At 40.7% G+C, this 26,981-nt stretch overlaps 1 protein-coding gene across 1 annotated transcript in view; it reads left to right on the top strand.

Annotated features, from left to right (window-relative positions):
• Nucleotides 1–4,481: 4,481 nt before the first annotated feature.
• LOC138242145 (uncharacterized) overlaps nucleotides 4,482–26,981 on the top strand; it is a 43,681-nt gene continuing 21,181 nt past the window's right edge. The window contains exons 1-3 of the mRNA XM_069197292.1: nucleotides 4,482–4,565; nucleotides 8,911–9,037; nucleotides 9,298–9,424. Of these exons, the coding sequence (XP_069053393.1) occupies nucleotides 4,482–4,565; nucleotides 8,911–9,037; nucleotides 9,298–9,424 (338 nt within the window). The remainder of the gene's footprint in view (nucleotides 4,566–8,910; nucleotides 9,038–9,297; nucleotides 9,425–26,981) is intronic.

Below are 26,981 nucleotides of genomic sequence, written 5' to 3'. Positions count from 1 at the left end.
TTATACATGATATTTGTGATTTCAAGAAATTAACACAAGCAGCTTTTGGAGATTTAAGTGTTGGCTGAGTTATTGCAGGATAAAAGACTAGAGATGTTGGTAAGAAGAAGATAATTTTGGGATAGCGGAGGAATACACTGATAACAAGAACACCTCCTAATGGGGTTAGGCATACTTTTGATGAAGATGATGAAGATGACTGTATGTTTACATAGATACTGAAATGAGGATTGTATTTTAGATTTTGTGTAGTTGCTAGCGTTGAACTGTGTGTTGGATGCACATGAATTGAAGGAATAGGCAAACATAGCTGATGCAGATCCACGGAGCCAGCATATTAAGATGTTTATAATTAGAGGCAATTTGTTTAAATAACTAGGTATGGATATTGATGTGCAAGAGAGGTGGAAAGGCTGTTTCCTTAAGCCAGCACTATAAAATATTTTATTCTCAGTGAGATGCTGCCATTTATAGTGGGTTTCTAACACTGTGTATAGTTCCATCCACACAGTGCCTTTACTTCCATCCATTTCTAATCTCACCCTGGACATAGCGCCAATCCATCACAGGACAGACACAAACACACAAACACACCAGGGCCAGTTTTCCCATAAACCAATTAACTTACCAGTATGTTTTGGAGTGCGAGAGGGAGTCATATCACACATATGGAGAAAAACCATGTAACCCATAGAGAACATGCAAACCCCACACACACAGGATGGCAGGAATTGAACCTAGGACCCCAGTGCTCCAAGATAGCGATGCTAACCACTTTGCGACCATTATAAATGGATGGATATCTTAGTTATCTTTCTAGTTCACAGGTTTGCATGCATAATTTAATTTTGAAAGCCACTGAGACATCAGGTACTACTGTTGTATTTATGAAAAACAAAACAAAACAAAACAAAAAGCATACTAACAACTGTGCCATCCTACGCTTTAGTTAATACAATTTATTATTTATAAACAGTTAACATTGTTAGCAAAATATTTTGAATTATATTTAACCCTATTTTTTCTTTAGTTTTGTATTTAACTTATTATATGATAGTCAGATTTATATTTGTATATATGTATATTTGAACAATGAAAATATATTTTTACAAGATGCGGGGGAAAGTGCAACAACTTATTACAGTGCTAAATTTAATATTATTGCTAATAGTTTATGCTAACACCTAACTTTCTTAATTAGATGTATTTAAAACAGCGAACTAAGTGTAACATACCATTCAGAAATAAAATCGAGAATAGTTTTGTGGTGTTTGTATGGATGAAACGTTTCTAAAATGTATAAATGTGATTGAATCCCATGGAACTATGACTTTATTTTTTAACAAACATTTCTTTGAAAAAATGAAACGTTTCCCTTGGTCAGAGATTAAATAAAACCTCACTCGCACCAAACAAATTTATATTTCTAAATATCACAACATGATCGAATTTAAGTCTTTTTAATAACAATGAATAGTCACCTATGTGTTACAAAACAAAGATTTATATTGATTTGAATCGCGTTTTGATTTAAATCGTAAACGCGTGTTTAAATATATGTGTTTAAAAGCGATATACTATATAAAAGCGCTGATTCTTATGGAGTGTGTTCCGCGGGGGATTCAAAAAAAATTTTTTTAATCGCGTATCTAAGGAAACTTGCAGTATAACTTTGTTCATGCACAAACAGTGGCATGTTACATTATAATTTGGGTGTCTCCTCTTGCCAGAAAGCTCTAAATTGCAACGTAAATTGCAAAAATGCACTTGGAATCTATCCAAGCCCTCCTATGAAAATTATTTAAACTGCGACACTTATCACTCATCTTTAAATAAACTTTATTTTATATAGCGTTTTAAGCGAATAGGTAATTAGATTGCTCATAAACCTAATCGCTTTTTCTACATAAACACAGCGCGATTGCTCTCTGAAAACGCTTTTCCTTTATATTTAGGCTCAGATTTCAACTATAGATCGTATTATTAGAAACTTTCTTGGAAAAATGTATTTTATGTAAACCATGTTTGCTATTAATTCATTTAGGGATAAAATACGTTCATTGTCTTCCAATCGAGTCGAGTTGACATTGGAAGCTTGTCACTCCCGGACTGTTAAAGCAACGCATTAGCATGTTAAAGCGATTCCATTGAGGAGACCAGCTACCAGTTAACACTGTACTTCCTACTTTGAAAATACCTGTGAAACCGGTTTAATTCGTCACAGCCAGCACTCCTGCAGAGAGGGGGTTGTACTCGTAAAGTAGAAGCAGGCGAGATTTCCAGCGAAAGACACCTCCCCCCCCTCTCAAAAACCCAGTAAGCAGTAATGCTTTATTTTGAAAATTGAGGTGGATTTTGAGGATGATAAAGAGGATAAACTGGGATGGGAGGAGGGTTTGGTTTTGCATAAGGGGCGGGATTATGATAATTGGAGGAATTTGCGACAGTATAATGGTTTGATATATTTGATTTTGTATTGTGGTCGTTATCTATGTTTTTGGTTGGTATTATGTTTATATGGTTGTTTTTGTTGGTTGGTTGTTATTATGGTTATTAATAATACGATCTATAGTTGAAATCTGAGCCTAAATAAAAAGAAAAAGCAAGTGATTAGGTTTATGAGCAATCTAATTACATATTCATTTAAAATGCTACATAAAATAAAGTTTATTATTAATTTGCTACACAGAGCGGTGAACATTATTATGCATAAGACAAAGATAACAAAATATGTGTAAGCTGTAAGGTTTTTACTTCTTAAACTTTTAAAATACACGTTTCGAATAGAAATAAATCCTCTTCCTGGTACAGTACTGTATGTGTAACAAACTAGCACGTCTTTTTTCTCCAATCAGAGGGGTATCAGATGGTGTCAGCCAATCACCATTCTGAAGCCCTACCAAAATCTCTGGTATGGGGAGACCCCAGAATTCTGTTCCATAGTTTAGACAGATGATATATACTTTTATTGATCCCATGAGGGAAATAAAGTAAATCATTTTCATTTTAGGAAATTTTTAAACGCTCGGTTAAAAGCAAAGGAAATTGTCGTTATAGTGGACATAAAAACAAGAGTTCGCTGGCATTATATCCTAGAAGACACAGACCAGGAGAATGCCCGCAGCATAAAAGAAAATGCCTGATGAACTAGGGATTGGACAGTTTCCAAGTGCTTGTACAATCGATGGAAATGCTGAAATAAATGGAAAAGAAATAAACAAAATAATCATTTATTTCTTTATCATATTGGCTAGCTAATGTGCTCTCTTTGCTAGTTAGTGACTGTGTTTCTGCGTTGGGTAGCAACGGGTGACTGTTCTCAGGCGGAAGATGTAAACAGCTTAATTTCCGTGTTAAATAATTTTTAAAAATTAAAATTCATTCTATACAGCAATCACATATTTGGGTACCGTTTCATAAAACTTTCATGCTTAAAATGTTTAGGGAGAAATGGAAGACTGGTGTGTATTTTTTCTTTAAACTATCAAGACCAGCCATACACAGTACAGTTTATGTACATACAGTAATGTTTATGTTCCTAAATTAATATCGTTTATGACCTTCAGATGCGTTATGCTCCTCTTCTTTTTATGCTCAGCTACTAAAATTTCCCTTTAGTGGTAAAATTCCATATAAATATTCAAAACTAAGCGGATTAAAATGTGCACAGTAAAGACATTAAATGATTAAATCTTTTCACTACCAACCAATGCACCACGAGTGCCCCTGTCGGTCATTTTGGCCAGCCAATCACTTACCGCGGTGCCCTGCGGGTAGGTTACTGTACCGCGGGTTTTTACTGCGCATTTTGAATGGCTGCATCTGTACATTACTCATATAAATTGAATTGATATCAACTTGTGTTGTGATAACAATTGAATTCTCAAGATGCAATGTAAAACATTGGGTTAATTTATTCAGATATGGATTTGTATTTCCCAGCACGGACACCAAAAACCAGCTAGTGGCTGCGTCAAATCACTGCGGCATTCAATAGGCATCATCCTGGTGTCCTTTGGCTCCTGGACAACCAGTCGGGGTGCAGCTTGGAGTCAGACGAATTAGGAAGAGAGATTTCTGCTGTGGCTAAATGCCGACAGTGTCTCTTTCCGGGACCTACCAGTAGCTGACTAGTAGAAATTCTCTATGCACAGAGGGTGACCTCGGGTCCGAACAAGTAACTTTTTAGGAGGAGGAAACTCGGTTTGCTTCTTGTGTAGCGTTGCTGCTGAATAAAAACTTATTCTGGATGTTGACAAGAATCCAAACGTATACTCCAGTGATCAAGGGAAGCGTTCACGTTGGCGTTGGCTAGCGATTTACGTAGGGCATTCCCCAGGCCGACACTTTTCTGAAAAAAGGTTTCAGTCCCTAAACAAACAACACTGGCCGTCATTTGATTGTCTTTGAGGGTGTGAAAAGTGTCCGGAGAAGCAAAGTTTCTGAGGTGTGCAGTGTCTTTTTAACCAGGACCAAGACAGATGGCGACTGGTCGAAAGTTTAGCGGGCATTTCAGACCCATGTGGGGTTACCACGCCCTACAGGTTCCTGATTGGTTGGTCAAGGTGAGAGATGAGTCACAATGACCTCTGACATCTAGGACTGCAATCCAGATGTTCCCAAGAATCTCACATACAGATAGGCGCCAGGAATGGCCATTGACCATGATAGCCATCATGGCTGGGCACATCCCCATTTGGGAGCTGCTCCTTATCTGAGAGAAAACACCCTAAATCAGAACTGCATGAATAGCTTCTCTGTGGCTGCAGCACAGAGATAAGAAAGAGAGATGGGGCCTCATTTAGGAAAGCACAGCAACACTTAATTCTGTCTTATTAATAACCATTGCCACTACATGTGTATCTACCCTGTGATGTCCAGATTGTATTGTGCCTTACACTTGTTTCTTACTGGGGTAGGCTCCAGCTCCCCCATGACCCTGAATTGGATGAAGTGGAAGAGTTATTTTATTTTTCAGAATGCTAAATGAGACTGTAATTTGCATTTCTGACATTTTTCTTAAATGGTTCCACTCTTACCTTAATGATTGCTGACACTTTGTCTCTCTTGGGGGTTTCAGTTCTGAAGTTGGGTTCCTTTAAGTCTAGTGTCCCTCAGGGTTCGATACTGCACCCCTACTATTTACCATTTATATGCTCCCACTTGGTCATTAGTAAAGATCACATGGTCTGGTTTTCTATGCAGATAATAGTCAAATCTACATCCATACTAAACCTGAAACTGAGGTGACTGTCTCTGCACTCTCTTGATTGCATCACCAATAAAAAAAAGAAAAAAGTGACTATGTGAAGCCAATGCATTAACCCTATCTGTGGATGGTACTGTAGTTGAATTTCAATCTAAATTGAAAAATTTGGGGGTGATATTTGATCCAGGCTTGATGTTTGACCCACATATGCAAAACTGAACAAACTTCAGAATTTGGCAGGCAGAATCCAGACCATGTTGTGTGAAAGGGATCACATTACTCTAGTCCTGGAGTCCCTGCACTGGGTTCCTATCAGGTTTCCTGTGAAATTCAAAATCAAATTCTCATACTCACCTCACTCTCATGTAAGTCTCTACACCTCAGTACTGTTGTACAACTTACATGTTGTCTTCCTACTCCCCACCTTGCAACCTTCATTTTAACTCTAGTGTCATGTTTAACCCCCAACATCATTTACATTTTATAGCTGAAAGGAATTCTATCCCCAAGGATATCAGAGTCATGTTCCCTGAGCACTTTAAAAGCCAGATCTACTTCATGAATGCTTTTATTTAATTGTTGTCTGTACCTTCTCCTTGCATCTTGAAGTGCATATTTCCTATCTTTGTTATTTTTTCTTGCTATAAAGTGCTTTGAGAAGCTACTTTTAAAGGCACCATCTAAATTATTATTATTATTATTTACTCATGTAAATCAGTAATCTGAGCAGCAATTAACTTCTCAATAGCAGTAACTGTTTATTGTTTCACATTGATTTTTAGGAATTCTGCACCACCATTCAATATATAACTACTTCATTTCAAAGACAGTGGAGGTTTTCTTTGCACAAGCAGCTTGTTTCAGTTCCTGCCATAATACTTCATCCACCCATCCATTTTCTGGGAGATACCTGTCTTGCATAGGGCAGGCACACAGACACAAACAGAGACATGCACACACTCATAAAACCCATGTAAAAAAGGAGAGAACGTACAAACTCAATGCAGATAGCACCCCGAGTCATAACATGGGGTTTAAATTCAGATATTGATTTGGCCAATCCAAAATTATTTATTACTGCTTCCTCATCCATTCTGATGTATATGATGTGAAGGATCATTGTCTCATGGCATTACCCACTTCACTGATACACTGCAGATTTCTTGGTTCTGTCAATAATGGAAGCTGCCTGGATCTTGTGGCAGAAAAGCAGCCCTAACCAAACCATAATACTCCTACCACCATGACTGGCAGTCAGGATGAGATACTTCTGTTGGAAGGCAATGTTCAATCATTGCTAATTGTGGTCAAAACATTTAACTCAACTGAACTCAACTATCCAGAGAACATCCTTCCAGTAGTCTTGTGACTCATCCATGTGCTCTTTAGTGATCATGAAACAAGTGGCAATTATCTTTTTTAGAGAGCAATGCTTTCTTCTTGGCTATCCTCCCATGAAAACCATTTATTTTCAGTCTTTTCTAGTGGTTGAAGAATGAACACGTTTACTGGGGAGAGGCCTGCAGATCCTTACCTAGATACCTAGATAAGTTACCTAGATATTGTTCCTGGTTGCTCATGTGGACATCTTCGCAGGATAACTTTTTCTGGGCATGGTTATCATGGTCTTGAATATTTTACATTTGCCTGTCAGTGAATGGAAGTCCTAAATGTTTAGAAATGGTTTATTGACCCACACCAGACTGATAAACATCAACTACTCTTTTTCTGACTTCCTTTGAAATATCTTTTGGTCATGGACATGTTTCCATCAACCTATACAGTGAAGAGCAAACGTCAGGACAGGACTGCCCAATCTCAATATTCTTTACCCATTTATTTAACCACATGAGTAAAATAGGTATAAAATAAATTAGAGATTCAAATACATAAAGTAAACTAGGGATTCATTAAGAATTCCACATACATAGATTCTTAGTTTTTATTTTTTTTGTTTCATATGCAACTGCCTCTCAAAAAATGTATTGGTAAATATTCATTATTTTTATTATTTAGGAAGAGACTGATTTTGTCACAGTTTCAAAGCCCTGACTTCTTTATATATAGAAAGTTCATAACTCTACACTTCTAAGAACAGTTGAGCAGCTCCATTGACAGCTGAATATGAAGAAGGAATGACCTGATCATTCAAAATCATTTAGGTAGGGTAGTTCTCCTGAAAAATCTACATATCAGTAGTATATCTTTTAACCACAACCACCACAGAACTTTCTTTGGAGATCTGTAGGAGTATATAATACCAGGTAGGCTAGGTGGGCCTATCTCACCCAGGAAGGAATTTCAACTAAATGACAATAACAAACAAAAGGACAAGGAGTGAGAAACTTCAAAAGCCATCAGCACACCAAACATTATACAATCTAATGATATGTTGCTCTTCCTGTGCTATACTGTTTTTGTGTTACTTACATTTACTGTCAGACACATTTGACTTATCACTTTCTCAATTATAGGAATCCTGCAGTACATTATCTAAAATGACAAACTCAAATCTTAATACCTATTTGAATTTAAATTATATGTACAGTATTGTTAAACTTGTAACTCACATTAGACAAAAGGTCTAACAAATTAAATCTGTGCCTTTTGTGGATGGGTTTAGTGTCTGCATCGACACACCTGAAGGTATTATATAACACATACGAAAATATCTGTGTGCGTGTTTCCACTTACCCCTACACATGTAAGTGATTGACCATATGCATCCCCGCACAGACGACTTGTGTGCTACCCTCCCAAGCAGTTACCAGAGAAATGTTCGTGTCAGGTGCTCTGCAATCCCATACTGCCAGTCAGCAGTGTGTAAGAACAATCAAAAACAGAGGAACCACTGTGATGGACAGACTGTGCACAACTTTTCTGTTTTTCTCAAAAGTTTGTAAGTCTGGTGTTTTATAACAGAGAAAAGCTATTTAGTGTCAAATAGTAACAAAATTTTTTTTTTACTTTATTTTTTACATAAAGATTTTGGGATGTTGTGATTTTATTTCTATTAATTTGAATTATTAGAGTTGTTTTGTTTCTCTGGGACAAAACTATAAAATTTTAAATAACAAAATTATACTTTAAGAGGCATCCCCCACGCTATTGAAAACTAATGTGTTTAAAATACGATTTTGTTTTTAAATTTTACAATCGGAAATTTGTTAGACAAATAAAGAAACGGGCATTGCACACTGAAAATATTATTGAAAACAGGAATTGACTTTGTTTATTTTGGTTATGATGAATTATAGGCACCTTTATGACCAAGTATTATTCATTAATTTACCATGTATTAAAGAGACATATAAAAAATATGTATTAACACATGAAGTACATTTACCATATACTTTAAGGTCTTACGAATATTATTTTTCTGTTTATGCTTGCACGGTAGGTGAATTATAATTTTTCTGTTATGTTGAGTTCTATGTGTGAGCCACAAAAAAAATATTTTATGTTTTAAAGTTGTCTCTCTGATGGAAGACATCTCTCAGCCTCCTCTCAAATCTTCAGTGCGACTAGGAGACTCTTTCACTCTGGAGTGCTATTTTCCACAACACGATAAGATGGCTCACTGGATTTGGTTCAAGCAGTCTTTCGGACAGGCTCCATAGAACATAGTACATTCCTATTCCAATTCTGAAGGGACTGTGTTTCATTAAGAATTTAAAGATAAACCCCGTTTTACAGTGCAGAAGAGTAAGACCAGCTTCAATCTAACACTTTCAAACACTGAACCAGGAGATGTTGCAGTATATTATTGTGGAGTCAGCTTCTTAAACTTAATATGTTTTGGGAATGGATCCTTTCAGATGCTTTCAGGTAAAAGAAATGGTTTAACTTCTTCCTTCATTTTCGGTGACATGTTTCAGATATGCGTGTGTTTTATGCATACAGGACTGAATGTTTATATGTTTATATTTTCATGTTCATGTATATTTATCTGATAGAATATAATAATACTCTATAATACAAGGTGAATCCATTATATGTTATTTGTTTGGTATTTATATTTGAAAAATGTTTAGTAAACTTTCCATTGATAACACAAATGGATAAACATTGATAAATGTTTATTTTAGAATCAGAATCAGTGAGCAGGAACGTTGTGCAGCAGCCTGTATCTGTCCCAGTCAAGCCAGGAGATGATGTTACTATCCAGTGTACACTACACACTGAGACCTATGAAGGAGAGCCCGATGTTTATTGGTTAAGGATTGGATCAGAAGAATCCCTCCCAGGAGTAATTTACACTCATGGAAAGAGGAGTGATCAGTGTGAGGGGAGCTCTAAAGCTAAGCTTCCAGCACAGAGCTGTGTCTATAACCTCCCCAAGAGAAACCTCAGCCCGTCTGATGCTGGGATTTACTTTGTGCTGTGGTCACATGCTGGGAGATAGTGTTTGGGAATGGGACAGTTCTGGAGATAACAGGTATTGTTATTACTCGTACAGATGCACCCATTCAAAATGCCCGGGCGATACCGCATTATTTTCCAGTGCACTGTACGCAGTCTACCGTGAGTTACCGGTAAATACAGCTAGTTACCGTAAATTCTCCTATAATACCGCAAGCAAAATAAAAGTATCCGGAATTTCTGCAAGGTGGAGCTAATAAAGCTCAACCTCTCATGTTTGAGCTGTCGCCATCAAAGTCTTTAACGAAGATATTACTAATAGTATTAATAATGAATGACCTTGGACAAGCTGTAAGTGTAAACTCAAAGTATTGCCCTGGTCCTCATTCTTTTTTTCATTGACCGTCTTTGTAAAAGTAACACCACAGCATTTCGCAATCACGTATTTGTTTCCAATCATGCAAAGTACAGTAATTTTTGAGAATCGATTCACCATGCCTTTCACATGCTCATAAAAGAGATTGATTTAGGAACATAAACATATTACTGTATGCAATACTGTACTGTATACAGTATGTATATGTATATTTAATGTCTTAACTGTGCCCGTTTAAGTATTGAATATTTATATGGAATTTTACCACAGAAGGGAAATCTTAGTGCCTGAGCATAAAAAGAATAGAAAGAATATAAAAAGAATAGGAGCATCTATAAAAATATTTTTTCTTCTCTATCATTTAACACTCTCTTTCTCTTTCATAATTCACTGGCTTTTTAAAAACAGGAGTTGGTCGTGAAGTCACACTTAACTATTTCACCATAGTTCAGTGGTTTTAATCACATTCCTAGCCTACAGGCTGATGAAGAAGCACAAAACAGGTCAGTTTTTATAAATTACCTGCACATGATGAATAGAATCCCTAATCAAAATTAAGTCTGATAAATCATAAAATTTGTTAGTTACTTTTGATCTTTTGCTTTAAGTTTATGCCATTGTTTTAGTACTTAGAGGTTTAAATTAAATGTTCTACTACAAGTTTTTTGGTTTCTTAACATAAAGTATTTATAGATATATCTATCTACAGTTTTTTACTGTTTCCCCACCCAATTTGAAATTTCCAGATATTTTTATACTTGTCTAATGAAATGAGACATCCAGTCCTGCTCCTACAACATGCCAGCATGCACAGCCAATTTGTCATTTGTGAGCTCCACAGTCCCTAAATGCAAATGTACTGGAAGAATACAAGGATCTTTACTGGCATCACTGCAAGCCACATGCCAAGTCACGAGACTCATTAGTGTTGGAAAGCAATGTGCAGATGAATCACAAATAATAATAACTCATCACTCAAAATCATATTTTACTAGGAAAATTGACACTTACATAATTCGTTTTGCTGTTGTTACTGTGCACAAAGGCTAATTTTTCTCATTCTGTTTTCAGCTTTCTCCGAAGATACACATCTTGGTGCATTTTTCCATCAGTGCACGAGAGAAAGCTCAATTTACAAACAGGTACAACAGTAACCTCTGAAAATAAATTACTCAATTTCTAACATAAAAGGTTTAAAGAACATGTGTTAATTCATACAGAATAGTTTTTTTTAATTGAATTATTGAATAATTATTAATCATTTGAAACCCTTGACTAAAGAATAAATGAGCTGAAAATGTTTTCCCTTTCTTTTTTTCTGCCACTTGGACATCACTTCATTAAACATACAGTAGATTTGCATTATTTTTTGTTGGTATTTGAAACAACAACAACAAAAGAATATAGAACATTAGTAGAATAAATGTGTACATTGTGTGCAGTTAAATTACATAAAGTTAGGCATTATCTGATTTACAGTATGTGTAACTCCTTTTCTCTTTTTTAGAACCAGGACACAGAAGTGCTGAATCACGCTGCCTTGAGTTTTACTGAGAGTAATCCTAGGCCTGGGAGGAAGATGACTGAGTATGGGTACCAGACACTGTTACCATATCTGGAAGAAAGCACTCATTTACATTTCAATGAAATCAGTGATTTTAGCAGCCAGCAAATGTTTTTCTCAATATCCTGTGTGGTGGAGTTTGTATCCTTGACTGGACACACTGTATGCAATTGTTTTTCCTGTGAAATTTCTTTCTCTTCTGAAGCAACCAGTACATAATGGTTTAAATACAAGCCATGAGAGATAACCAACTGGTACTAGGTATGGGCTGACAGTCATCGAGCAGAAAATAATATAAACAACAAATGATCACACTGATCTCTCTGTCTCTGTTCTTAAAGAACGGTTTCTCAACTGCCATGACAGAAAGGCAACAGAAACTAAACTCATCCTGAAACTAGGTTCACACCTTCACCCTTCTCTGAATGATAGACTTATTTTTGTGTAATCTTCTCTATTCTCTATTCTATTTTTATTGTTTTGGCTCTGTACTCCAGCACATTGGATTTGAAATGAAACAATGTCTATGAGATTAAAGTGCCGAATGTCAGCTTTAATGATGGTATTTACCTCTATATTGTCTGAAACATATAGGAATCAAAGCCCTTTTAATACATAGTTCTCCCATTTTAGGAGACCAAAAGTAATTGGACAATTGGCTGCTCAGTTGTTTCTTGGCCAGCTGTGTGTTGCTGCATCATTAATTCATGCACAAATGAGCTAACAAAAGGTCTACAGTTGATTCTAGATGTAGCATTTGCATCTGGAGTCTGTTGCTGTTGGCTCTTAACATGAAGACCAAAGAAACGTTAATGCCCGTAAAGTGGGCCATCATGAGGCTGAAAAATCAGAATAAATCAATCCGAGACATAGCCAAAACATTAGGTGTGTCAAAACCAACTGGTTTGTACATTGTTAAGAAGCAAGAATGCACTGGTGAGCTTAGCAATAGCAAATAACTGTAACGATCAGTTTTTTCCGGGCCCTATGCGGATGACACGATCCGGAATTGTGAAGATACAATAGGGTAAAATAGTCATGCAGGAGAGGGGTCTGGAGACGGGGGGCGTGTCCGATGAGTGCAGGTGTCCAGGGGGAGTGAAACCAAGGCAAACAATCCAAGCGTATATCCAAAGGGGAAATCTAAAACAGGAGTCCAAGACCAGGGGATCCATCCAAAGGAACTAAAAACACGAACCGGGTCAGAACCAGCGGGACAGGGAATCAGGAACAGGAAACTAAAACCATGACGGAGCCAGATGCGGCAGGACCCCGGGCTCTCACGAAACGGGATTCAATGAGAAGCCTTGGGCAAACACCTGCGCCTGGCTTTAAAGGTGGAACGAAAGAGGGGCTGGGCAAAGGAACAGGTGTAAACGATGGGGGAAAACGAGGAAGGGCTGGAGCGCCCTCAAGAGGGGGAGTAGCGATCCTGACAATAACCTTGCAGAGCACAGTAGTGGATGACCAAAGAATACCTTCAATCGTGAAGAAAAACCCCTTTTCGACTGCTGAACAGATCAAAAACACTCTCCAGGATGTAGATCACTGTCAAAGACTACCATAAAGAGAAGAATACGCCACCATACACCATCTCAGAGGGTTCACCACAAGATTCAAACCACTGGTATGAAAGGCCACAGAAAGGCCAGATTACAGTTTGTGAAAAAGTACATAAAAAAGCCTCTAGAGTTCTGGGAAAAAGCCTTATGGACAGATGATATGAAGATTAACCTGTACCAAAGTGATTAAAAGAGAAAACTATGGAGAACAAATGGAACTGCTCATGATCCAAAGCATACCACCTCATCTGTGGAAGATGGTGAAGGTAGGGTCATGGCTTGGGCATGTATGGCTGCCAGCGGAACTGGTTCACTTGTCTTTATTGATGATGTGACTGCAGACAGCAGCAGCAGAATGAATTCTAATGTGTACAAAAGCCTCTTATCTGCTCAGATCCAACCAAATGCTTTAAAACTTATTGGACAATGCTTCCCCTTGCAGCAGGACAATTACCCCAAACATACTGTTAAAGCATCTAAGGAGTTTTTCAGGGCCAAAAAGTGGAATGTTTTTGACTGACCAAGTCAGTCGCCCGACCTGAATCCCATTGAGCATGCATTTCACTTACTGAAGACAAGCCCCCGAAACAATCACTAAAAATGATTGAATTACAGGCCTGACAGAGCATCACCAGGGAAGATACCCAAGGTCTGGTGATGTCTATAGGTCGCAGACTTCAGGCAGTCATCAACTGCAAAGGATTTGCAAACATGCCAAATTTTATTTAAGGTTATGTTAATGTGTCCCATTACTTTTGGTCCCATGAAATGGGGGAACTATGTATAAATAGGGCTGTGATTCCAAATGGTTCACCCAACATAGATGTAAATACCCTCAAATTAAAGCTGACATTCTACACATTTATCTCATAGTCATTGTTTTATTTCAAATCCAACGTGCTAGAGTACAGAGCCAAAACAGCAAAAATTGTGTCGCTGTCCAAATTCTTATGGACTGCACTGTATTTGTGCGTTGGGTTTTGTACAGCACCACTCACAGTGGAGGGTGTGTGTAAGTAATTGAAAAATAGCAAAGAAGTTTCCCATCAGCTTATGAGGAGCATGTCTGGAGCATTGGACATGCCTGTTTACATGCCCACAGTGGCAGACACAACCCCCAGCATTTAAACAAATTACTGAATTTCCTATTTAGAGTGAAAAAATCCCTTTACAACATATTTAGAAAATAAAACTTGAAATCTCCTAAATAACTAATAAAACCTGAAGTTTGCCAAATAATTACACCTCTACTAGATTACTGCAACATTTTATATTTCAGTCTTTCAAATCATTGCTTATGTAGTGTGCTCTCACGAGGCACCAGTTCCGTAGGGTTTGGGCATTTACGGGGACAATTATTAATTGTAGCCGTAAATCACAAAGTGATTCTTTTAATGGCTTTAGAATCCAACCATGCGATATAACTCAAACAACGCACACACACAGGTACTAATACACGAGGATACATTTAATAATTCATAGAATATGCATGTAAACCTAACAGATCTTATCGAGAGGGTTATCAGAATACAAAAGGTATATATTCAGTCAGTTATGAAGAGTTACACATATCAAGAGGACATATGTTCGGTATATCATTCATTTAGACCGTTTCATAAATGAACTTGGTTATAACTTCTACATTAGATACTCAAAACAATTACATAACTCTTAGGAATTAAATTGATATCAACTGGTTGGGATAACAATTGAATTCTCGAGATGTAATGCATTGAAGTTGAATACTCTGTTGATCTCCTGCGGGCTCTCTGGCTCGGTGCCAGGCTGTGCTGTGCGGCTTGCGACGGTGCGCTGCTGATGCTCACTGACCGGCTAGTTAGTGTTGGCTTTAACTAGTAAAGTTGTGCTCAGGAGAAAAGATAACTGTGGGTCCCAGCAGGTCAGGAAGTAGACCGGTTCGTTCCTGATGAAGCGCTAGTTCTTAATAGTGATTCAGCTGTCCACAGTTCCGACCTGTTCACGGGGCTTGCTGCTGATGCTAACCTCGGGTGGATCCTCTGGTTACTCTCTGGCAACCTCCGCTCTAGACTCTTAGAACAGAGGAAAGTTCTGGCACTCGGAGACACTGGCCGTTCTGCGGTTGTCCGGGCTGAGTCTCAGGATGGTCAGGAGGCGCGCTGCGAGAATGTCCTGCCCTTGGGAGCCTTCTGTTCCTGGGCCTTCCTGCCCTGGAATTGTCTCGCACCCCTGGAATTCTCCTTAGAATTCTCCTGCTGGAATAGTCCGAAATAGTCTCTCAGGCCTTCTGTGTTGCCTGTTTTTACCTGGAGGAACTTCAGCTCGTTCATTGGCTGAAAGTTCCAAGGGCATCAGAATTCCATGTGGGTTACTCAGCCCTTCCAGTCCCTGATTGGTTGATCAAGGTGAGATGAGTCACTTACTCCTGACACTTAGGAATGCAGTCCAGATGTCCATCTGGCACTCCCTAGACAGATAGGCGCCAATGGATGACCATTGATCATGATAGCCAGGCTTAGCTAAGTGCATCCCCCTTTGGGAGCTGTCCCTTATCAAAAGAAAACATCTTTTAATCAGCCTACATGAATAGCTTCTCTGTGGCTGCACCACAGAAATGAAGAGAGAGATGTAGCCTCATTTGGGAAAGCACAGCAACACTTAATTCTGTCTTATTAACAAGCATTGTCGCTACACTTATCTGAAATACACATTGCTTATCTGAAATACCAGGACATCTTTTAGTATTAGCTGGTGGCGCATTATGCAATTGATTAAAAACTATTTAATTAGAGATTTAGATTATTTCATCAGAGATTTCTATATTGGTCAGAACAGATCTGATAATATCGTAAATATTAATCTCTGTATTTCAAGAGTGAATTACAAAAGGAATAGACAGGTTACTTTTTTAGCTTTCCAAGATGTTTTTATCATCTTCAATCAAAAGTTCACCTTTCAATTGGATTTATTTTATTCATCAGGCATTAAAACACCTTTATATTTCATAATCTTTCTATAATTGTATACACATTATACATAATTTGGCTTCTTCTATGATGTTTTTTGCATTTCACATTTTAATTTGTCTTTGTTTTTCATTTCCTTTCTACTCTTCTACTCTTTTCCACTCTGGTCTTGTTCTTTGTAATGAATTTCATATCATGTTCATAGTTATTTTCATAATTATTTTCAAGATATCAAAAATCCTCAGTCAGATCTCATTCAGTCTTTTACATTGCACAGTAAAAACCTTTTTTATTTACCTGATTTAAGGCAAACATACTTGTAATAATCCAGAAATTGTTTATTTTGTGACTTTTCCTGTGTACAGTTTGTACATAAAAATCACATAAATGAACTGAAGCACCGATTAAATCAAATACTGAACCTCTGGAAAATTTCAAGCATGACTTGATAGAAGTGTTGTTTGGCAGAAGCCACTGTCATGCTTTAAGGTTTTTCATTCGTAAATGAGTAGCAATATTTTTAATGTAATTAAAAAGCACATTTTTTTTCAAAAGAAGAAAACGAAATATGATTGTATATTATTATTCATTAAATCAAATTTCCCAACACACTTATCCAGTCACTATTCCTTCAATTTGTTTTTTTTATGTTTATGGCAAGAATTTGTTTCTTCCCTCTACCTTTCCATTTACATGGAGTAAATTAAGACAGTATCAATGCTACTCAGCTACAGATGCAGCAATTCAAAACAAGCGGGCGATACCGCATTATAATGCGGTGTGCTTGTCGCAGTGTAACGCAAGTTACCGTATTAATACTGTATATTCTCGCATAGTACGGCATGGTACCGCAAGTAAAATAATAGTATCCGGAATTTCCTCAAGGTGGAGCTAATAAAGCTCAACCTCTCATGTGTGACCTGTCGCCATCAAAGTCTTTACTGAAGATATTACTTATAGTGTTAATAATGAATGACCTTGGACAACCTGAAAGTATTGATCCCCTCTCCCACCCCTCTCTGTGTACAGTAGAGCCTCCTGTCATGACTGGAGGAGCTCATCCAGCTGTGTCTGGACAGAAGCCAGGGAATCGCTTCAACAACAGGGATGGGTAGCTTGTTCCCCCCTCCCACCGCTCTCTGTGTACAGAAGAGCCTCCTGTACTGACCTGAGGATCTTACCCATCTGTAAGATGGAGAGAAGCCAGGGTATCGGCTTCAACAACAGGGATGGGTAGCTTGTTCCCCCCTCCCACCGCTCTCTGTGTACTGTAGAGCGTCCTGTACTGACTGGAGAGAATCCAGGTAATCGGCCTCTTTCCCCTCCCGACCCTGTCTGTGTACAGGTGAACCTCCTGTCCTGACTGGAGGAGCTCATCCAGCTGTGTCTGGAGAGAAGCCATGGTATCGGCTTGTTCCCCCCTCCCACCCCTCTCTGTGTACAGTAGAGCCTCCTGTCCTGACTGGAGGAGCTCATTCAGCTGTGTTTGTGTCTGTGTTCAAGCCGATACCCTGGCTTCTCTCCAGACACAGATGGATGAGCTCCTCCAGTCAGGACAGGAGGCTCTACTGTACACAGAGAGAGGTGGAAGGGGGGAGCACCCCCTGCCGGCCTCACTAACACCTCTTCCAGCAGCAACATTAGTTTTTCCCAGGAGATCCCCCATCTAGGTACCAACCAGCTCACACCTGCTTAGCTTCAGTGGGTTCCCAATTGTAAGTTGCAGGGTGACATGGCTGCTGGCTACAATCCTTTATACACTCAAGTGAAAAAATAATAACGCCTATGTAAATGTCGTATTTACAATTTGTTGATAATAAAAATGTTAAGTTCTCTAAAGCTTTGTAATTTACCCAGGGAGCTGTGTAAGAATGTGTGGGCAGTAAAAGATCAGCTAAACTGGGAAGACGCGATACTGAAGATATTATTAATAACCTTTTAAATCTGAAGGGAGATATAAAGGGATCCCCACACGATAGAAGCAGGAAGCAGAAGCAGAAGCAGGAACCGTTGTCAGAAGGAAAGAAGGTGACTTGGGTGAGATCCTCCAGTCAGTATAAGAGGCTCTTCTGTACACAGAGAGGGGTGGGAGGGGGGAACAAGTTGCCCATCCCTGTTGTTGAAGCCAATTCCCTGGCTTTTGTCCAGACACAGCTGGATGAGCTCCTCCAGTCGTGACAAGAGGCTCTACTGTACACAGAGAGGGGTGGCAGAGGGGAACAAGCCTTCGCTTTGCTTGTTGAAAGCCTTCAAAGCAAATGCACTTTGAAAACCACGACTTTTGAAAATGTTCACAGACTCAACAGAAAACGATCAGCGAGATAATTCTCTTCTTTTAACCCTCCGGTTTTTCACAGATGCAGACTCACGCATTAACTGGAACCCCCCGGGGAGGCGGGATGCCATGTGTTAAGAAAGTTAGGTGTTAGCATAAACTATTAATGAGTGGTTCTGGTGGGGGGTCTGCCCTCAGTGTAATTTACCCAGGGAGCTGTGTAAGCATGTGTGGGCAGCAAAAGATCAGCTGAACTGGGAAGATGCGACACCGAAGATATTATTAACAACCTTTTAAATCTGAATGGAGATATAAATGGATCCCCACAGGATAGAAACAGGAAGCAGAAGGAGAAGCAGGAACCATTGACAGAAGGAAAGAAGGTGACTATTCATTGTTATTAAAAATGACTTAGATTCAAACATGTTGTGATATTTAGAAATATAAAAAGTAAATTAATTGTCCATAATATTGCTATTTTATTTTTTCAAAGAAATGTTTGTTAAAAGAAAAGTCATGGCACTGGCTGGATTTGAACAGTCAACCTCTCACTCACAGTACAAGTCCAGCACTTAGACCACCACACCACTCACATGAGGAGTGGTGAAACAGCCCTACACATACAGTATCAACAGACATTGTACAGTGCATACTATTGTGTTGCAGTACATGAATATAATTATATCGTTATTAATTTCTTTAGATACTTGATTCCATATTATATTCCCTATTAATCAAATTCTAAAAGTATGCTTGTTTACTCCGGTATCGAGTGTATTCACAGAAAAGCTTAAAACTACCACTTTTTATACACATGTTATTTCAAATGTTAGTTGGAGACTTCGATGCTTAAAATGTTTAGGGAGAAATGAAATACTAGTGTGTATTTTTTCTTTAAAGTGTCAAGACAAGCCATATACAGTATACATACTGTAATACTGTACGTTCATGTTCAAAAATTAATATCGTTTATGGCCTTCACACGCGTTATGCTCCTATTCATTTTATGCTCAGCTACTAAGATTTACCTTCAGTGGTAAAATTCCATATAAATATTCAATACTAAAACGGGCACAGTAAAGACATTTAAATCTTTCTACGACCGACCAATGCACCACGAGTGCCCCTGTCGGTCAACCAATCACGTACCGCAGTATGATGCATTATTACGTGCTATGACACGTGATGACGTAGCCAAATGCCCGCGGTATGTGTTTGTGCCGTGCACTTTTAATGGCTGCATGTGTATGCTGTCTGTTTGGGCAAGGGCATGACTGTTGTGGTTTACATTTCTTTCTTAGCATCAGACACAGAGAAAAGATCTTCAAGAGATCCCTTAAGTGATTCTAAGAAAGGGAAACTAGAGTTGTCGATCCAGGGAAGCTGATAGGCCATTATTTAGTACATTATACATGCTGGTAAATGTAATTTATTTTTGTTTGTCTGGTTCTTTTTGTGTTTGCATGCTTACACATGTTCACTAGAAAAAAAAGGAAATTCACCACAGAGCCATAAAGTGTCGTTTCAGCACATAGAAGCCATAAACAAAGCAAAAAATGAAAACCACATACTAAAATGCACCCCACAATGTGTTTACAATCTATCAGCTAAAGAAACTTACAGACTGCACTTTGATTTTGAGGTTTAGCTTTACTGACAGCAAGTGCTTATGTATCTGTGCTACACTTATGTGTAAAAGACACTCCACTTCAAAATGACAAAGAACTTATAAACATCTTGACCACAAAAAAAATAACCCAGACATTCAGTTTCATAAGATCACATAGAACATACAGAGGCTTGTTTCAAGACTCCCTCAATACAAGATAAAAGCAGACCATTGCTACTGTAGCGGCGAGGCTTAATAATAAGGCAGAACTAAGTGTTTCTAAGCTTCCCAAATGAGGCTCCATTTCTCTGTTCATCTCTGTGGTCCACAGAGAAACTATTCATGCAAGATGTTTTCTTTTGATAAGGACAGCTCCCACAGGGGGATGCACTTAGCTAAGCCTGGCTATCATGATCAATGGTCATCCATTGGCGCCTATCTGTTTAGGGAGTGCCAGTTGGACATCTGGACTGCATTCCTAAGTGTCAGGAGTAAGCGACTCATATCTCACCTTGATCAACCAATCAGGGACTGGTAGGGCCGAGTAACTCACATGGGACTCTGATGCCCATGGAACTTTCAGCCAATCAATGAGCTGAAGTTCCTCCAGGTAAAAACAGGCAACACAGAGAGCCTGTGAGTTTCAGATTCAGATTCAGATTCAACAAGATTCTGTGAGAATTCCAGGGCAGGACGGCCCAGGAGCAGAAGGCTCCCAAGGGCAGGACATTCTCGCAGCGCGCCTCCTGACCATCCTGAGACTCTGCCCGGACAACCACGGAACGGCCAGTGTGTCCGAGTGCCAGAACTTTCCTTTGTTCTAAGAGTCTAGAGTGGAGGTTGCCAGAGAGTAACCAGCAGCAGGCCTCGTGAACAGGTCGGAACTGTGGAAAGCTGAATCACTATTCAGAACTAGCTCTTCATCAGGAATGAACCGGTCCTCTTCCTGACTTGCTGGGACCCACAGTCATCTTTTCTCCTGTGCACAAACTTTGCTAGTTAAAGCCAACAATGAGCATCAGCAGCGCACTGTCACAAGCCGCACATCACAGCCTGGCAAGGAGCCAGAGAGCGCGGATTGGACAGCAACAGCCTGCAACTGTTTCTTTGTGCCCGCAGGAGATCTGAATCCCCAGAGATTGGATGAGTATTCAACTTCAATGCATTACAGCTCGATAATTCAATTGTTATCCCAACCAGTTGATATCAATTTAATTCCTAAGAGTTATGTACTTGTTTTGAGTATCTAATGTAGAAGTTGTAACCAAGTTCACTTTACGAAACGGTCTTAATGAATGATATACTGAACGTATGTCCTCTTGATATGTGTAACTCTTTGTAATTGATTGAATATATACCTTTTGTATTCTGATAACCCTCTCGATAAGATCTGTTAGGTTTACATGCATATTCTATGTATTAATAAATGTATCCTCGTGTATTAGTACCTGTGTGTGCGAGTTGTTTGAGTTATGTCGCATGGTTGGATTCTTCAGCCACCAAAAGAATCAACTTTGTGATTTACTGCTACAATTAATAATTGTCTCAGTAAGTGCCCAAACCCTACAGAACTGGTGCCTTCAGAGAGCCACTATGATTACATATTTGGCGTCCCTGAACCGGTTTTCCCTACATTATTTGGCGTCCCTGGCACGGGCATGGCAAGACTGAAATGAGTCAACCAAGCGGAATAATTCACTATAAAACGCCGCGGGTTTCATACACGACAATACAGTGTGCTGAAAGCCGAAAGGAAAAAAGTTCCCTTTGCTCTTTAAGCAGTGCTTGATTGTTTTGTGATCTTTTGCAATCTACCGGGTTGATTGCATACTTGATCTTGTGGTTTTCTGTGGTAAAACTGTGATTTCGTACTTAAAAGTAATACTCTTTAAGTTTAACGATGGTTGCTAAAAGGTCTGAATTCGAGTCGCTATTAAGCACTCTCTCTAGCAGCGACAGGTCTGACCACGATCTCTTCCATATCTCCGTCAGCGGAGAAGCTAGGAGAATAAATCTCCATTCTCTGAGAGAGCTAGCGAAGGACATAGAGAGATTTGACCCCTCAGTGTCAGAGAATAATATCGAGAGTTATATTCAGGACCTCAGGTATAACCTGCAGTACCTGCCAAACGCCACAGAACAGGAGAAAGTGTTTCTGGTCAGGAAAACTACCAGCAGAGCCGTACATCAGTGGATGGCTAGGCAGATGAAAGAAGTCTGTAATGATTTTGAGGAGCTGTGTCAAGCACTTATCGAAGAATACAGTGCGTTTATTGACCCGACCGCTGCGATAGCCGCCGCTCTTAACATTAAGCACGAGAGAGCAGAATCCCCTCGCGAATATTACGAGAGACTTAGACGAACTTATTTTGCAGGGCGAAATGATGAGGGTTGCGAAGAGAACACACATTTCAAGGGTTTATTCATTGCGAATCTCCACCCGTAAGTCAGAAAGATGATCTTAATGCATACAGATGCACAGACCATGAAAATGACTGATATTAAGAGATTCGTGCAGAAAGCCTGGGAGTATGATGTCCAAAGTCGCTCTGAGCAAAAAGCTGCTAAAGCGACTGTGTTCGCCGTCAGAGCCAGCAGGGTTAATTCCCCCCTGCTCGAAGGAGCACAGGCTCCTGAGCTGGCTAAGCCCCGTTCCAAAGCACTCACACAGGACCGCACCCAGCGTCCTAAGTGCCATGAGAACACCGGGGGAGGGAAAGGGCTAGAAAAAGCTGAACAAAAGGATTCAGTAGCCACCCGCCTGGCCAGGCTTGAACAAGCTTTATTAGGACAGGGACAACCACTCCCCAAGGCTGCCGGAAGCGTGAATGAGCTGATATTCTCCACTGGAGGAGGCGGAGACCCGCCCCCTCTCCCTCCCTCAGACTATCTGATTGAGCGGAAGAGTTCCTGCCTGGATGAGGTCAGCCACTCCCAAGCGAGTGCTGACTCCACCCCTAAAGTCACAGAGCAGGCAGTAAAACGCAGAGGAAAAGCAAGAAGCTTTTACCTCAAGGCTGTCATGGGAGATGTCTTACCCAGTGAGACACTGATTGACACTGAGGTTGAAAGGTGTTTGATGTCACACGGCAAGCTCAAACGGGTAGAAAAGAAAAGGGGATGCAACTCAGAGAGGAAACTTTGGTGGATCACCAGAAAGGCAAGGTGTGTAAACAGGTCAAGGCTCCTAAGCCTTCTGTACAGAAGGAAAGGGGGTCAAGAGGCAGACTGTGCTCACACAGTGCCCACCGAACACAGAAGCCTATGTGAAGATTCCTTCTGTTCCCTCTGGACAATAAATAAAAATATTTCCTTGTTCCCCAGATATACAGGGAAGTCGTGTCCCGGCTGAGGTCACAACAGCCTCCCTGCCACAGGAGCGGTGCTCCGAGCAGCCGCCTGATCCACCAGGTAAAGCACACCCCTTTTACATCCCTAAAGAGGAGCAGATCTCCCCACCTGGCGATGAGAAGGAGCTTTCCCTGTGCACCCTGGCACCCAAGAGGGGTCAGGAACACCACCCCGCAGTGGTGGAAGGGATCCAGATGGCAGGAGAGCAGGTTGGTGATGTAGCCCTCACCCTTAGCGCTGAGAGGTCCTCTATTAGTGAGGATCTGCTTGAGCAGCTGTCACAGAGCCACCGCCAGGTGCCCCTGGTGCAACATTCACAGGTTAGACAGGAGGTCCAGCTCGACGCTGAGACTACTGCGCTGTGGACACACCTGATCCCAGATGCCGATTCCCTCTGCTTTGACCCAGGGAACCTGCAGTCAGGTAACATTATTTCTCACAACTACCAGGTAGTGAGTGAGACTGACCTGATTGTTCCTGCCTCAACGGCAGGGTTGCCAACACACCCAGTCCCCCAGAAGGGACAGGGAATGAAAGCCGAGCCGGTTTTCTCACAGCCACCAGCTCAGTCTGTCAGTCTGAGTCTGACCAACAGTGGTTCAGCCAGACTGGAGCTGGATGGTAAAGTCACCCGCCTGCCAGTGCAGGACATCGCAAAGAGAGGTGTCAGAATCCCCGCCTGCACTGACATGGGCCTGGTGAGTGATAGTGAGTTCAAAGACAGTGAACTAGCTATCCCAGTGCTGGGGCAGCTCCCTGAACCCCTAGCGAGGGAAGGGGGGAGCGAGCAGGTGTCCTACACCCACCCCCAGCGAACGATTGTAAACATGCCGATAGAGGGATTCCTCAATCAGGAAGTGTGCAGGGTGGACCTGAACAGTGAGAATGGGATAACAATCCCAGATCACTCAGGTGCTCCAGATGACCATTCAGCCGAGGGTCAGGCATGCTCCACCGCTGCACCGCCCCCTGCAGGGTTCCTAGAGCACAGGCATGAACAAATTGAAAAAGCAGATGCCCTGGAAACGGAGGAGCAGCATCAGCCGCTGCGTCAGATCTCCCCAGATTTCCAGGATGTTGGTGCCCAAGATGCCACAGGGCATACTGAGAAAGACACCATGTACATGCTGCGCCAGCTTAGAAAGGCAACAGTCACTCAGAAGGAGATGACTGGGATCAGCCACCCGAAAAGACTTTTGGGAGGACTGATTGCTGCCACCACTGTTGTGCATTTGCTATTTCTGGTAGGTTTGTGTGCTACTGGCACTCTCACCCTGACTGCCCCAAGAAGGCAGGTGTCAGAGATGCCAGAGGGTAGTGACAGACTGTATCAACAGCAGCAAAAGTTGGAAAGCTTAGGGAAAACCCTACAGGCAACTTCCTACGCAACAGGGTTAAACCTTATTCCCCAAACAGTGGACATGATTGTTGGTGTTATACAGTGGGTTTATGCTTGTGTGCAAAAGGCCAGAATGTTGACACAAGACCTGTTAAGGGAGTTTAGTGCCACTGTAGCTAGTCTAACCACGGCACAATTCCCAACCCACTTGATTCCACTCTTTTCAGTAGAGGAGTGCGTGACATTAACCCTATCGCTCATAGCTCACCCAGAAGGCAATCCAAGATTGAATTCGGTTCCAAATCTTGAGATGGGTATGGCTACCAAAGCTATCCATTGGCTGTGTCTAAACGATTCACCAATGAAGGGTGTAAAGCTATTAACGAGCAGAGGGAGGTTAATGAACCCCATGAAGAGCAGGTGGGAAGTAAATGGCTGGTCAGCACACCACATTTAACAGACACTGTGACTTGTGACAGGTATGATACAGCTCCCACAATGCAGCTACCTAACCAATAGTTTTCCTGTAAGTTCCCGAGGAGGCCATAGTACAGCATGGTAACTTAACACTGTACTGTCTAGAACCAGACAATATAAGACCAAACTTGAGGTCGTGGGTGCCTTCAGGTGCCACACTAATGAATTGGATAGAAATCCAAGAAACAGTAAGCCCTGAAGAGGTACAGGTAGTTGAGTTTGCTTTAATGGAACAAACCTCCAAACCACCCTAGCAGATACCCAACACAGGTGTTGTGGTTTATCGGGGGCTGGGAACAGGAACTGTTGTTATTGTAACACTACTGCCAGGTAGCTGGATCATGACTGACAGTGTACTCTGAATGATGTAGTCTCACATCAAGATGTACTCTGGGTAGCATGAATGAGTCAAAGGCAGCATGTCAAAAGAAAGGAAGTGACTTCTCCCCAAATCTCTACTACAGAGGTATCAGATATTGACAGTGAACTTCCTCATGTGTAATTCCTAGACTGAGATAATGTCTCCTACCGTGTTTATACATACTCCAGATGTTATTCATCCTGTTTGTATCCAATGCTGGTTCCGGTATGAATTCTAGAGGAGTAATGTAGACATTTAAGATTAATGTTCTAATGGCAAGGGACATCACTTAACTCTGTTTTGTTTTGAAGGCAACAATGCCTCGGGACCTCGTGGCCTTCAAAAAGGGGGGATATGTAGCGGCGAGGCTTAATAATAAGGCAGAACTAAGTGTTTCTGAGCTTCCCAAATGAGGCCCCATTTCTCTGTTCATCTCTGTGGTGCAGCCACAGAGAAACTATTCATGCAAGATGTTTTCTTTTGATAAGGACAGCTCCCACAGGGGGATGCACTTAGCTAAGCCTGGCTATCATGATCAATGGTCATCTATTGGCGCCTATCTGTTTAGGGAGTGCCAGTTGGACATCTGGACTGCATTCCTAAGTGTCAGGAGTAAGCGACTCATATCTCACCTTGATCAACCAATCAGGGACTGGTAGGGCCGAGTAACCCACGTGGGACTCTGATGCCCATGGAACTTTCAGCCAATCAATGAGCTGAAGTTCCTCCAGGTAAAAACAGGCAACACAGAGAGCCTGTGAGTTTCAGATTCAGATTCAGATTCAACAAGATTCTGTGAGAATTCCAGGGCAGGACGGCCCAGGAGCAGAAGGCTCCCAAGGGCAGGACATTCTCGCAGCGCGCCTCCTGACCATCCTGAGACTCAGCCCGGACAACCACGGAACGGCCAGTGTGTCCGAGTGCCAGAACTTTCCTTTGTTCTAAGAGTCTAGAGTGGAGGTTGCCAGAGAGTAACCAGCAGCAGGCCTCGTGAACAGGTCTGAACTGTGGAAAGCTGAATCACTATTCAGAACTAGCTCTTCATCAGGAATGAACCGGTCCTCTTCCTGACTTGCTGGGACCCACAGTCATCTTTTCTCCTGTGCACAAACTTTGCTAGTTAAAGCCAACAATGAGCATCAGCAGCGCACTGTCACAAGCCGCACATCACAGCCTGGCAAGGAGCCAGAGAGCGCGGATTGGACAGCAACAGCCTGCAACTGTTTCTTTGTGCCCGCAGGAGATCTGAATCCCCAGAGATTGGATGAGTATTCAACTTCAATGCATTACAGCTCGATAATTCAATTGTTATCCCAACCAGTTGATATCAATTTAATTCCTAAGAGTTATGTACTTGTTTTGAGTATCTAATGTAGAAGTTGTAACCAAGTTCACTTTACGAAACGGTCTTAATGAATGATATACTGAACGTATGTCCTCTTGATATGTGTAACTCTTTGTAATTGATTGAATATATACCTTTTGTATTCTGATAACCCTCTCGATAAGATCTGTTAGGTCTACATGCATATTCTATGTATTAATAAATGT

This window comes from Lepisosteus oculatus, chromosome 13, assembly GCF_040954835.1.
Source record: "Lepisosteus oculatus isolate fLepOcu1 chromosome 13, fLepOcu1.hap2, whole genome shotgun sequence".
Lineage (NCBI taxonomy): Eukaryota > Metazoa > Chordata > Actinopteri > Semionotiformes > Lepisosteidae > Lepisosteus > Lepisosteus oculatus.
The sequence above is the reverse complement of the archived record's forward strand: the minus strand, read 5'-3'. Positions and strand labels throughout refer to the sequence as shown.